The 15,000-nt window shown below is 47.1% G+C and overlaps 1 protein-coding gene across 1 annotated transcript in view; it reads right to left on the bottom strand.

The window, feature by feature from the left end:
• Nucleotides 1–6,539: 6,539 nt before the first annotated feature.
• The window catches only part of mosmoa (modulator of smoothened a), a gene marked incomplete at both ends in the record, with an annotated part of 25,426 nt that continues 16,965 nt past the window's right edge, over nucleotides 6,540–15,000 (bottom strand). Inside the window, one exon of the mRNA XM_080523597.1 lies at nucleotides 6,540–6,724. Coding sequence (XP_080379723.1) covers nucleotides 6,540–6,724 — 185 coding nt within the window. The remainder of the gene's footprint in view (nucleotides 6,725–15,000) is intronic.

Raw genomic sequence — 15,000 nt, forward strand, 5'->3', positions numbered from 1 at the left:
CACTGTCTGTTAGAGACACTGTCTGTTAGAGAACACTGTCTGTCTGTTAGAGACACTGTCTGTTAGAGACACTGTCTGTCTGTTAGAGACACTGTCTGTTAGAGACACTGTCTGTCTGTTAGAGACACTGTCTGTTAGAGACACTGTCTGTCTGTTAGAGACACTGTCTGTCTGTTAGAGAACACTGTCTGTTAGAGACACTGTCTGTTAGAGAACACTGTCTGTCTGTTAGAGACACTGTCTGTTAGAGACACTGTCTGTTAGAGACACTGTCTGTTAGAGACACTGTCTGTTAGAGACACTGTCTGTTAGAACACTGTCTGTTAGAGAACACTGTCTGTCTGTTAGAGACACTGTCTGTTAGAGACACTGTCTGTTAGAGACACTGTCTGTTAGAGACACTGTCTGTCTGTTAGAGACACTGTCTGTCTGTTAGAGAACACTGTCTGTCTGTTAGAGACACTGTCTGTCTGTTAGAGAACACTGTCTGTTAGAGACACTGTCTGTTAGAGACACTGTCTGTTAGAGAACACTCTGTTAGAGACACTGTCTGTTAGAGAACACTGTCTGTTAGAACACTGTCTGTTAGAGACACTGTCTGTTAGAGAACACTGTCTGTCTGTTAGAGAACACTGTCTGTTAGAGACACTGTCTGTCTGTTAGAGACACTGTCTGTCTGTTAGAGACACTGTCTGTCTGTTAGAGACACTGTCTGTTAGAGAACACTGTCTGTTAGAACACTGTCTGTTAGAGACACTGTCTGTTAGAACACTGTCTGTTAGAGACACTGTCTGTTAGAGACACTGTCTGTTAGAGACACTGTCTGTTATAACACTGTCTGTTAGAGACACTGTCTGTTAGAGAACACTGTCTGTTAGAGAACACTGTCTGTTAGAACACTGTCTGTTAGAGACACTGTCTGTTAGAGAACACTGTCTGTTAGAGACACTGTCTGTTATAACACTGTCTGTTAGAGACACTGTCTGTTAGAGAACACTGTCTGTTAGAGAACACTGTCTGTTAGAACACTGTCTGTTAGAGACACTGTCTGTTAGAGACACTGTCTGTCTGTTAGAGACACTGTCTGTTAGAGAACACTGTCTGTTAGAGAACACTGTCTGTTAGAACACTGTCTGTTAGAGACACTGTCTGTTATAACACTGTCTGTTAGAGACACTGTCTGTTATAACACTGTCTGTTAGAGAACACTGTCTGTTAGAGAACACTGTCTGTTAGAGAACACTGTCTGTTAGAGACACTGTCTGTTATAACACACTGTCTGTTAGAGACACTGTCTGTCTGTTAGACTAGAGAACACTGTCTGTTAGAGAACACTGTCTGTTAGAGAACACAGTCTGTTTTATCTGGTCTGGACATACACAGCAGGGGGGATGGGGCAGGGGCACACACACACACACACACACACACGCACACGCACACACACACATGCGCACACAAACACACACACAAACATACACATATACACACAGGCACACACAAACACACACACAAACATACACACATACACACAGGCACATACACACACACACACACACACACACACACACACACACGCACACACACACACACACACACGCACACACGTCAACATGGAAACAAATGCAACAGAAGCCAGAAGAGTAAAAGGTCAGGGGGCCGTGGGTTTGACAGCAGTAGTTTAACAGCAGACGTGGAGTGTGTCAACACAGAGGAGAAGCACTGGATCAAGATCCCCAACAAACACAAGATGGATGAACGTTTATACAGCCGAGGACAGGAAGGGTCACTTGTATTTTCTCATCCGTCTCCAGGACTTGCTTCCACCTGAACTAAAGCGTCTCGAGGACATCTGAACACGTGTAGCCAGCACTCAGGTTGAGAGGGGATGAGGGGGGATGGCATCCCCCCTGAAATAAAAACGGTCAAAATCATCCCCCTTCTAAAACTGCCATCCCCCCTTTCCATCCCTTATGTCATTTTATCAATGAACGTGGTGTTACTGCTATTTCAACATTTAGTTTTGCGCATATTGAGTAAAATACTGTGGGCGAGGGAGGGGGCACGCACACATGCAATGACATGTTTACCAAGTCACTCACACTGAAGTCACTGACGCTGTGGGGATGCTAAAACTGTCCCCATATGATAAAATCCACCATCCACCCTGATTTTCTTTTACAACTTGAGTACTACGTATAGCCCTTCAGTGCCCATGCTGTGCTGACTTGGTTGGTTCCTGTCTGTTAACACTGGAATCCAAGAAAAAGTGCAAATGTGAAAATGTCGTAACAGGTTCATAAACCACAAAAGGGGAAGGCCATTATCTGAGGAGACACACCCTTGTACAGATTGTTTGATAAAAGAAGGAAGCGAGAATTTGAAGCGTAACCTTAACAATCGTTGTGGGTAAAACGTTCTTCTGAAGTATTTCATAATACTTAAGAACATCACCATGTCTCTGGAACGCCCTCCCCAACCACATCAGACAGGCCAACACCCTCCCAACATTTAAACAGGCCCTCAAAACCCACCTCTTCAAGCTCGCCTTCACCAGTTAACCCTCTCCCCCTCCCCATCCCATGTGTCCCCAGCACTACCTTAATTAGGCCTCTATACTTTCTTTTATTTATTTATTTTCATTTTTATTATTACTACTCAATCTTTTCAGTTTGTAAAGCGTATTTGAGTGTCTAGAAAAGCGCTATATAAGTCTAATGTATTATTATTATTATTATTATTATTATTATTATTATTATTATGTTGGTCATTTTGGTCCAAAGCCACTGTAAAAGAGATTGCTGCTTATCTTTGAGTCGTCTACCGGCTCAAGAGATGCTACAGGATGGTTGTCGCTATTTCTTTCCATCAAATTCCGTCTTAAGTGTTGTCTGTATGGTTCATGATATAATAAACAGGGTTCCCACACCTTCTGAAACATCAAATTCAAGCACCTTTCAAGGACTTTCAAGGACTTTCAAGACTCAATTCCCTCAAATTCAAGGACCCAACACGGCATAGTTTGAGACCTAGATCTAGATGAGAATTTATATAATAGGAACTATCCGCTCACGGACAACAATTAAAAAGAGAGGCTTGAATGTGTGAACACTAGATGGTCTCTTGCCTTCTCTACCACAGCACAGCAAAACAATATATTGTGAAATATGTGTGAAGTTAAGCAATAGAGAGACTTATTTACTAGTTGACGAGCTAAGTAAAAACATTTTTAATATAGATATATTTTTTAGAGAGAGAGAGAGGGGGGAATTCAAGGACTTTCAATGACCCATGTCTATTTTCAAAAACCTATAAGACCTTGATTTTTTCCCCCTCAAATTCACAAACTTTCAAGGATTTCAAGGACCCGTGGGAACCCTGAATAAAACCGATTAATCTCATTAGACGACACAATCATTCGTTTTTAAGCCAACAAGCTTTTGCAAAACAAGCGTTGGCTCATGGTAGTGGGGTAGTGCTCCTCTCTGTCAAATCGCTTCATTTATTTTTCTATTTCGGTGACCAGTTTTGGGGATCGTGAGTGCTCATTTAAAAACTAGCGGCCGGAAATATACCAAAATCCCGTAGCATCTATTGAAGACATCTACGACGTCTTACGTCTAGTGAGCTAAGCATGGCTTCTGGAGGGGTGTCCAGAAATATAGCCCGGGTGAGCCCCTCAACCAGGTCTCGGGGTGGTAAAAGGGTAGCCCCTCGGCCCCGAGCCTGGTGGAGTGGAGAGGAAGCAACAACCCATACGACGAAGAAGAAGAAGCATGGGGGAGTGGAGCTTTACATCTCTATTCGGTTGTTAAGTCGTGACGTGTTTCCGGGTCCAAAGTTGGCTGAGGCGCTGTCTTCGAAATGCCTCAGTAATAATAATAATTCATTATATTTGAATAGCGCTTTTCCGAGGCTCAAAGACGCTGACAAATATGGGAAAAGTGCTGTGTCCCTTGTTATATGTATAGATCCGAGTGAAAAAAAACTATTGAACTGTCATTCTACCGCTGTAGTACACTGGTACTCTGGTGCAGGGAATTTCTGGTTTGGACCCGGAAATTGCTAAACATCACGTTTGACGTCAGACTTAACAACCGAATAAGCAGAACGAATCGCAGTCGAGTGATCATCGTGTCAAACTCACACACATCCATCTTTGTAGTTTTTTTTATTTTTTATTCAGTGATAAATAATTCGCTATGATCATTATGCTTTAGGTGTAGTCGTCTGATCAAGGCAGTACACAGATGTATAGGGCGGCACACGCTGCCTTGGTTGGAGGAAAATGAATAACAATACATTGGATAAGAAAAAAAAACAATCAAAACCAAAAAAACAATGAGGTAAGAAGTTCTCTGTTTCATACGTGTGTGTGTGTGGTGTTTCTTCTGCTGTTGGCTAGCTAGGCTGTTGAACGCACAGTGCTTCCTTAAACAGAAAAAAACGCCACCGTTTTGTGTCTATACAATAGAGAAACAAAGCTGATCGTGATGGCACGTTTAGCTAATCAAACCGGAAACCATGAAGAAGAAGAGAGGGCTCCGCGGTGTCCGTGTCCGACAGAACACACACCAACGAAGAAGAAGAGGAAGCTGAGCAGAACTGAAGTGGACGACGGACGCTCCTCTAAGACTTATCACCTGGACCCGACACACACACTGGCGGGGAGACTTGAGTTCAGTTTGGTTTGATACTTCTCCTGTCTGTGTGTGTGTGTGTGAGTGTGTGTGTGTGTGTGTGTGTGTGTGTGTGTGTGTGTGCGTGAGAGTGTGTGTGTGTGTGTGTGTGCATGTGAGTGTGTGTGTGTGAGTTTATGTATGCCTGTGTGTGAGAGAGTGAGTGTATATATGCGTGTGTGAGTGTGTGTGTGTGTGTGTGTGTGTGTGTGTGTGTGTGACGGGCCTTGAGAGAGAGCAGCAAAGTGAGGCACAGCCCCACACGGACCTGACCTGCAGTCCTGGTGCTTCTGCTAGTTTACAACAAAAACAAAAAACAAAACAAAAAATAAAACATGAAAAAACAACCGAACATCAGATCCATGTCAACATCGTCCATGCGTCCATCCAGAGGCTCCTCCTACTTTCCCTTTGTCCCTCCTCCTCCTGTGGTAGGCTCCTCCTCCTCCTGTGTAGGCTCCTCCTCCTCCTGTGGTAGGCTCCTCCCCCTCCTGTGGAAGGAGCAGCTGGAGCACCAAGGCAGGGACTGGCCTACCTGGCTGGCCGGATCCCAGGAGAGGGACCATGTTCCTGGGTGAGAGCGCACCAGTCCCCCCCCCCCCCCCCCCTCCCACCCCCCCCACCCCACACCCCACACACCCTGCACTCCTGGGGGGTCACTGGGGAAGGCAGCCAGCTGAGGCAGCCACCCCCTACCCCCCCCCCACCCCCCCCCCCCCCCCCCCCCCGGGGTGCCACCTGCTGCTACCCTCAAACACACCTTGGGCTCGCTAATGCTGACATGACCTCCAATCACAGGCCACACAACGGAGGGTAGGGGGGGCAACGGGGGGTAGAGGGAGGTGGGGGGAGGCTGACAGCTGACATGACCCCCCCCCCTCCTAAACAGACTCTTCCTTTCTCCTCCAGAGACTCAGGAACCCTCGGTTAACCTCAAACTATTTCAGTGGAAATCCAATGGGAAGGGGGGAGGAGGAGGAGGAGGGGGAGGAGGGGGGGGGGGGAGAGGATAAACAAACACAAAAACACAAAATGGAAGACAAAACAAACAAAAAAAAAACTTCTGGCACAGAACTGAAATAGCTAACGAAGGCCAAGAATAGCTACAGGAACGGTCGTGACGGCAACGGTTGTGCTCGCTGGGGGGGGGGGGGGGGTTAGGGGGGAGTGAAGCGGAGTGCCTCTGAAATGTGATGTCATATTAACGGTCGCCATGGTAACAGCAGGGAAAGGGGACGCGGGGGGCAGAGGGGGGGGGGACAATGACTGTCGTTCTGTCTCAGCATCACGCGCCCCGAACCAACCACCCCTCTCTCTCCATCCCTCCCTCCCTCCCTCCCTCACTCGCCGCTCTCTCCAAAAGTGCAACAACTAAACAAACAAACAAACAAATGACAGAACAATGTCAGAAACAGGTTTTTAAATAAGCAAAAGGCAGGAAAGGGAGATGGCCTCAGGCGCCTCCCCCCTCTCCCCCCCTCCGAGCACCTCCACATCCGTTCAGTGTTCAGTGTGTCTTTAGTTCGTCTCCGTCTTTAACAGTTAGTTTGTTATTCCGTCCATCGCCCACCCCTGCCCCGCCCCCCCCACCCCCACCCCCCCCCTTCCTCCCAGGCAGGCAGACTCCCATCCAGACTGACTCTTGTCTCTAGTCCCTGCCTGGTCTCTGCTAGTGTTTTTATCTAGTCACTTTGTGTAGTAGTAAAAGTCCTCTCTTTTATTTTATTTTATTTTATTGTTGTCGTGTGTTTTTCATTTTCTATGACCATCGGTTTCCGTCGGTTACCCCGGGTAGGCGGAGTCGCTGCGTGGCGTTGTCGGCGGTGGCGGTGGCGGGGCGGGGCTGGGGGGGGGGGCGGAGCCTCAGCCGGGGAGGCAGACCTTGCCGGCGAACAGCAGCCCCACGATGGTGAAGAAGATGGAGAGGACGAAGAGCACGTAGGAGGAGCCCACCACCGTGTTGTTGGGCAGCTTGTAGGGCTGACCTCCCACCTCGTTGATGTAGAAGCCTATGGGGAAGATGAGCGCCGCCATGCAGAACAGGATCACTGTGGGAGGGGGGGGGGGAGAGGGGAGGGGGAGGGAGGGGGAGAGAGGGAGAGAATATGTTAGCTGGTCATGGTATACAACTGTATGTTAAAGGTTATAGATTAACAGAACAGGATCACTGGTCACTGGTGACTGGTGGGGGAGAGAGGGAGAAAGAGAGAGAGAGAGACAGAGAGAGAGAGAGAGGGACACACACACACACACACACACACACACACACACACAGAAAGTGACAGGGTGAGAGAGAGAGAGGGTGGTGTGTGGAGACACAGAGAGAGAGTGACAGGGAATATGTTAGCTAGTCATTGGTCTTGACTGGGCTTTAAATCCTTAAAATAAAGTGATTTTAAAGTGACTATCGTCTTCCCCCAGGCAACAAGGCAAAGTCCTCAATATTCAAAACAGCTTGCAACTCCTTAACACAGAGAGAGAGAGAGAGAGAGAGAGAGAGAGAGAGAGAGAGAGAGAGAGAGAAACAGAGAGAGAGAGAAACAGAGACAGAGAGAGCCAAATACACAGAGAGAGACAGAGAGAGAGAAGAGAAACAGAGACAGAGAGAGAGATACAAAGAGAGAGACAGAGAGAGACAGAGACAGAGAGAGAGACAGAGATACAAAGAGAGAGACAGAGAGAGAGACAGACACAGATAGAGAGACAGAGACAGAGATATAAAGAGAGAGAAACAGAGACATAGACAGATACAAAGAGAGAGAGACACAGATAGAGAGACAGAGATACAAAGAGAGAGATAGAGAGAGAGAGACAGAGATAGAGAGAGAGAGACAGAGATACAAAGAGAGAGAAACAGAGACAGAGACAGAGATACAAAGAGAGAGACAGAGATAGAGAGAGAGACAGAGAGAGAAACAGAGACAGAGAGAGAAACAGAGACAGAGAGAGAGAGAATATTTTTGCCATGATATACAACCGTATGTAAATATGCCATTTAGCTGACAATAATAATATAATGCCATTTAGCTGACACTTTTTTCCCCAAGTGACTTACATTACAGTGAGCGCAGACGTTTCTCTGAATATCTGGCATATGTTATATTATTATTATTATTATTATTATTATTATTACTATGGTCCCCGCAGGAAAACAAACCCACCACCTCCACCCTGCTCTGCCAACTGAGCCCCAGAGGACCACGTACGTTAACGGCCTCGTTGTATTAAAGCTGAAAATCTCTACTTTGAAAAAAAACACACACACAAAAAAAACACAACACAACACAACCAAAGGCCACACGACATCCCGACATCACGCCTCGTCTGCTAAACCGGCCTTCCCCTCTCCGGAGGAGGAGGAGGAGGAGGAGGAGGAGGAAGAGGAGGAGAGGCCGCCTGGTGAACCAGGAGCGAGGAGCGCAGGCTTTTACAAGACGACACAACAAACACACGCGGCTCGCAGGGCAGACTGGATTCGATCTGAGCGAGGCCATTAGAGATAACGCTGTTTTTCACTGGAGCTACGCAGAAGCAATTAAACACACTGGCCTCATGGTGGGCACAGTGATCCGATTTAGAGAGGGAGGGAGAGGGGGAGGGGGGAGGGAGAGGGAGGGAGAGAGAGAGAGAGAGAAGAAAGAGAAAGCATAGCAGAGGAAGAGAGAGAGAGAGGGAGTGAGAGAGAGAGAATGCATGCCAGAGAAAGGAGGAGAGAGCACAGAGGAGTCTGGGTGAGAGAGGACAGATAAATAGCATTAAGTGAGTTGGCTTGGTAACAAACTGAGCCATCTAAAACGATCGGGACGCTCCCCGTCGAGAAGGCAATTTCATAAGGCACTCAGCCAGAGAGCATCAGTACAGACACATATACACACACACACACACACACACACATTTTAATCATTTATTTATGTCCACATAGAAACAAGTATACAGGGACACAAATACTGAAGGCACAGATGGGATGCATTTACAAACAGACATGGACAATGTCTTTCACATACAACAGGACAAGACTCACGGGTACAAGTAACACCGTCTCCGCCATATTTGGCGGCTGCCAATAATCGCAGAGACAGAGCAATACTTGCTGAGCCTTTTTGCTTCTCCCTTGGACATTCCCAGTAGACGTAGTCCTCTGACAACCAATCTGTGCACATGTCCAAGACTGCCAAATATAAAGACTAATAGCGTACACCTATAGCCTAGCTCTGAGATGGTGTCTACAAGCTGCTGGTATTTCATGACCTTAGTCATGAAGGCTTCCTCTAGGCTTATATCAAAGGTGCATGCTACCTCTAATACAGACACCTCTCTGGACTCTTCATTAACAACAACAACATCTGGTGTGTTAGCAGACAACTGTGAAAAGTGACATTGGTCATTACAGAAATTGAACATGGATGCATTGACACAAGCATGTGTATACATTTTCACTGTAACTGGGAAGTGGAGTGATATGTCCTTTACTATTAGGCTCACAATTCTGTCATGACGTGCTATATACATTCCTTTGTAAACATAACAGCCATTCAAGATATGTGATAGTGTTTCTGTAACCTGTTCTGTGGTGTGGTGCAAGCAATGAGGAACCTGAGTGGAGGGAAACCAAATAGAGAGGTTGAGTCTGGTAGGAAGGACTTGTAATCTGGCCTTGGTTGTGAATATGACAATGTCCTCATCGAGTGCAGTGTTTTTTAGAAAAGAATGGGAAACAGAGTGATCAGCTGTGGGAAGACATGCCAGTTTTCCCTGGAGTTTCAGACCAGTCCAGTGTTGTTGTTGTTGATGTTGATGAAGGTCCATGAGAGTCCGTCTGGCCCCTCTAGATGTTAGCTGGTGGCTCTGTCCAGCAAAGGAGGCTGTTGCCCTGACCTGTGTGAGAGGGTCAGATATACAGTTCTCTGAGACCCGAACAGTCTCAGAGTCAGACCGCACCCACTCCAGGGACACCCCGGCTCGGACACAGAGGTCATTCAGGTCTGGCCAATCAGACCAGACTCCAAAACCACACACACACACACACACACACACACACACACAAAGACACACTCAGCCAGAGAGCATCACTTCAGACACACACACACACACACACACACACAGACACAGACACACACAGCCAGAGAGCATCAGTTCAGACACAGACACACACACACACACACACACACACACACACACACACACAGTCAGAGAGCATCACTTCAGACAGCCAGGACAGCTGTGGAGCAGTGGGCAGAGACTCAGGAGGCAGGGACTCAGGAGATCATGACACACACACACACACACACAGAGACACAGAGACACAGAGACACAGAGACACAGAGACACAGAGACACACACACACACACACACACACACACACACAGAGACACACAGACACAGACACACACAAATACAGACACACACACAGACAGACACACACACACACACACACACACACACAGACACTCACACACACACACACACACACACACACACACACACAGAGACACACACACACACACACACAGACACACACACACACCAAACTGATCTCATGTCTCTCCACCAGCGTGTGTGACGGGTCCGATCGCTAAGTCTCGGAGAAGCCGTTCGTTGTCCACTTTAGTTCTGCTCAGCGTTATCAGGCTCTGCCACCCACTGCCTCAAATTTCGGTCTCTGCTGGTTTCAACTGAACGTGTGGGGGCGTCCGTGGCCCCGGGTGTTGCTTCAAGGGCTGTTGCGTAAAGGGGGAAGAACAAATCCAGGGGAATAATTAAGCCGTCATGGCTCGATGATACGCTGAGAATCGAGTCACAGTAGTAAGTCAAAATAAAACATGAGAAACAGACGACAATCTGCCTGTCCTGCCTCTCAGTGGGGGAGACTCGCTTATTCGTTGGAGAATGAAAAAGGAAAGTCACCTTCTCTCTGTGGCGTCCTGGTGTTGGCGAACGTTAGCGGTGAGAGTGGGCATCATTAGAGAAAAACCAGAAAGTACAAGTAGAATATAAAAGAAAAAAGAAATTAAAGAAAAAAGGGATAAAAAGGCGCTTACCATCCATTTCAAGGGACTAATTAGAGCGTGGGCCGCATGCTGTAAAATATAACACATGCTATCACAAGTGCCGGGTTTCTCTGGCGCCCAACGGTGAAGTTGAGACATTTGTTCGGAGACGGAGAGACCAGCATGCCGCGCCGCGCCTTCGTTCTCTCAGCGGTGAGGAGGCGGCCCGGACGAGGTCTGGGGGTGAGGATCATTAGGATGGTTATCATACGCCTTCACTCACAGGCTATTAGCCACTCAGTCGGACGGGCGACTGAACAGTCAGAAGTCGACGCTAATTAGAATCGCAAAGAACTTCTCCGACAGGCTTCTCTTTTTTTGTGTGTGTGTGTGTGCCGTGCGTGTAAGGCTTTCAAGACTTTTTTTCTTTGAAGATAGTGGAGCATCAAGTCCACACTTTTGATCCAGATTAAAACAAAGTAGAAAAAAGGGGATGATTGGGTGACCTGGGAATTGCCAGATCTGACTCACGGCCAGTCAAAGGCTTACAGATAAACCTTTCCACTATACGTAAAAACGAACTAACTTAGGGCAGCAAACTCAGTGCCTTCTTCTAAGTCAATTCTCAAAACGTACTTTTACAGGAAGGCTTTTTTATAGTAAATGTGTTGTTTTATTTCACTTGTTTTTATTATACACTTGGTTTTTATTAGATTTAGATTAAATAGACAACTTTATTGTCGATGCAGAGTACAAGTACCAGACAACGAAATGCAGTTTAGCATCCAACCACAAGTTTCCAATAGTACATATATATATATATACTATCCCGGGAAATGCCGGCATAAACAGTTTTCCCACATGTACCGTGGTCCCTAACATATATATATATGAAACATGATATAAAACATGACAGTGACAGTGATAGGTACAGTATGGCAAGTACGGTAGTTAGAGGACTTTGCCAGGTCTTACGTCCTAAGTTTCAATTATGTTATTGTGGTTTTTATCCTGACAGTGTGTACTATTTCATCTTGTTCTGTAAAGCACTGTAACTGTGTTTTGAAAAGTGAAGTTTCAAATAAAGTTTATTATTATTATTATTATTATTATGATATACTACTGATATACTGTATTCAACAGATACAGGAAACTGAGCTTTGCCAGGCTGACTCAAACAGTCAGTCAGAGCCTTACAGATGAACCTTTCCATGCTACGCAGGGCTCAACCATGGGGCTGATGTTCCAAACGCAGGTGACACAGAAATCAAAAGAGTTCCTATTCGGAAAAGCGAGGCGATGACTCACTCTCCTCCTCAACACTGAGCTACACATCCCCTCCTCCCCTCCTCCCGGCCCACAAACCCACACAGGCTATTTTCCCCCTCGGATTCGACTGATTTAGCTAGAAAAGCTACCGTGATGCTGCTGGCTCTCTAGTCCCCACACGCTGCTGTGTGTATACCTGTGTGTGTGTGTAGGCGTGTGTGTGTGTGTGAGTGTGTATACCTGTGTGTAGGCGTGTGAGTGTGTGTGAGTGGCTTTGTTCACAGGTTGAATGTATTCCTGTGTGTATACCTGTGTGTGTGTGTGTGTGTGTGTGTGTGTGTGTGTGTGTGTGTGTTCACAGGTTGAATGTATACCTGTGTGTGTGTGTGTGTGTGTGTGTGTGTGTGTGTGTGTGTGTGTGTGTAGGTGTGTGTGTGATCACAGGTTGAGTGTATTCCTGTGTGTAGGTGTGTGTGTCTGTGTGTGTGCTCCCAGGTTGAGTGTATTCCTGTGTGTGTGTGTGTGTGTGTGTGTGTGTGTGTGTGTGTGTGTGTGAATGAATGAATGGTCTTTATTGTCATTAATACAGTACAGGTACCATACAACGAAATTTAGGAGGGGGGGCTCCCCTGGTGCTTGGAAAAAAGACTAAAAACAAGAAGGGAAAAGAGCTGGTTTACATAAATAAAGGCTATGTACACTATCCACTATACTATACTACTATACTATACAATAAAACACTGTGCTGTACTCTATGCTATGCTATAAATATCCTAACATTTCCTATATCTGAACCTTATGTACACAAGGGTTGTCATATTGCACATAGTATTGTTGCACATTCATTTAAAGTGTCGCAGTTTGCAGGTTTGAAATGTTCACGGTTGTATTTCAATATTGCACTTATGTTTACAATCTAGTAGCTGCCATCAAATTGTCTAGATTGTCCAGGGCCTAGAACCTAGGTCTTTGCTGTGTTCAGGGCCTGAATGGCCCTAGGGTAGAAGCTGAGCTTCAGTCTATTTGTCCGTGCGAACATGGTGTGTGCTCCCAGTTTGAGTGTATTCCTGTGTGTAGGTGTGTGTGTGTGTGTGTGTGTATGCTCCCAGGTTGAGTGTGTTCGTGTCTCAGCCTGCGGGCAGAGCAGCAGCGTAGTCTGGCTAACCCGCCGGGCCGGGGAGACAGACAGGCAGACAGGCAGACAGGCAGACAGGCAGACAGACAGGCAGACAGACAGGCAGACAGGCAGACAGACACACGGGCAGACAGACAGACAGGCAGACAGACAGACAGGCAGACACACGGGCAGACAGACAGACAGAAAGGCAGACACACGGGCAGACAGACAGACAGACAGGCAGGCAGACACACGGGCAGACAGGCAGACACACGGGCAGACAGGCAGACAGGCAGACACACGGGCAGACAGGCAGACAGACAGGCAGACACATGGGCAGACTCAGCTAATATTGACGTCTGTCCCCGTCCCTCCCCGCAGCCAGGCCCATGTGTTTATCTACAGCCAGCCAGAACCACAGAGGAACACACACACACACACACACATACAGAGACACGCACATGTATACACACACACACACACACACACACACAGGTGTATACACACGCACGCACACACATACACATACACACACACACACACACACACACACACACACAGATATACACACACACACACACACACATACACACACACACACACACACACACACACACACACACGCACACACACACATACACATACACACACACACACACACACACACACAGATATACACACACACACACACACACACACACAGATATACACACACACACACACACACACACACAGATATACACACACACACACGCACACACACACACAGACACCAGAAGGAGGCCTTTGGCTGTTAGTCAACCTACCTGACTAGTGAAGAGGTCCTACTGTACATCTGATAGTTCACTGTTTCTCTTTCTCAACCTGCCCTCAGCTGAAGAAGTGTGTTACATCATAAAGCTCAGTGTTTCTGAACCCACCTTGACGGATGAGTAACTGCACATTATAATTCATAAGTCCCCCGTTTCCCAACCGCCTTAGCTGGTGACGTGCAGCTGTAACCTTTAAGCCTTTAAACCTATTTACATTTTTGGCATTTAGCAGACGCCTTTATCCAAAGCGACTTACAACAAAATGCGTTTGTCTAATGCCGGGATCTCTGTACCTACCTCTGTATCTACCTCTCTACCTCCCTCTCTACCTACTTCTCTACCTGCCTCTCTACCTGCCTCTACCTACCTCTCTCTCTACCTATCTACCTACCTACCCCTCTACCTACCTCTCTACCTACCTACCTCTCTACCTCTCTCTCTACCTACCTCTCTACCTACCTCTCTACCTACCTCTCTACCTACCTCTCTACCTACCTCTCTATCTACCTACCTACCTCTCTACCTCTCTCTCTACCTACCTCTCTACCTACCTCTCTACCTCTCTCTCTACCTACCTCTCTACCTACCTCTCTACCTACCTCTCTACCTACCTCTCTACCTCTCAACCTACCTCTCTACCTACCTCTCTACCTCTCAACCTACCTCTGTACCTACCTCTCTACCTAACTCTCTACCTTCCTCTCTACCTCTCAACCTACCTCTCTACCTACCTCTCTACCTCTCTACCTACCTCTCTACCTCTCTACCTACCTCTCTACCTACCTCTCTACCTACCTCTCTACCTACCCCTCTACCTACCTCTCTACCTACCTCTCAACCTACCTTGCTGAGCTACGGTACGTCGGGCGCCCGGTGTGTCACAGCCTGCGATATTGTTTGCTCAGTCACACAAGGTCGAGTTATTTTTCGAATTCTCTTGAAAATGATTTCTCTCCTTGTTTCCTCTCCTTTATGATGGCTGGCGGGGAGCGGGGTGTGCAGGGGACAGAGGGGGGGCCTGTGTAGGTCGTACAAAGCTGCCCATTCAGGTGCCAGTGGCCCGGGGCCAGCTACAGCTTCTGGTACCTTCCCCCACCTGTTAGCCTCCCCAGTTAGCTAGCTCACTCTCCCTGAGGCTT

This window comes from Nansenia antarctica, assembly GCF_963989245.1.
Source record: "Nansenia antarctica genome assembly, chromosome: 2".
NCBI classification, from domain to species: domain Eukaryota; kingdom Metazoa; phylum Chordata; class Actinopteri; order Argentiniformes; family Microstomatidae; genus Nansenia; species Nansenia antarctica.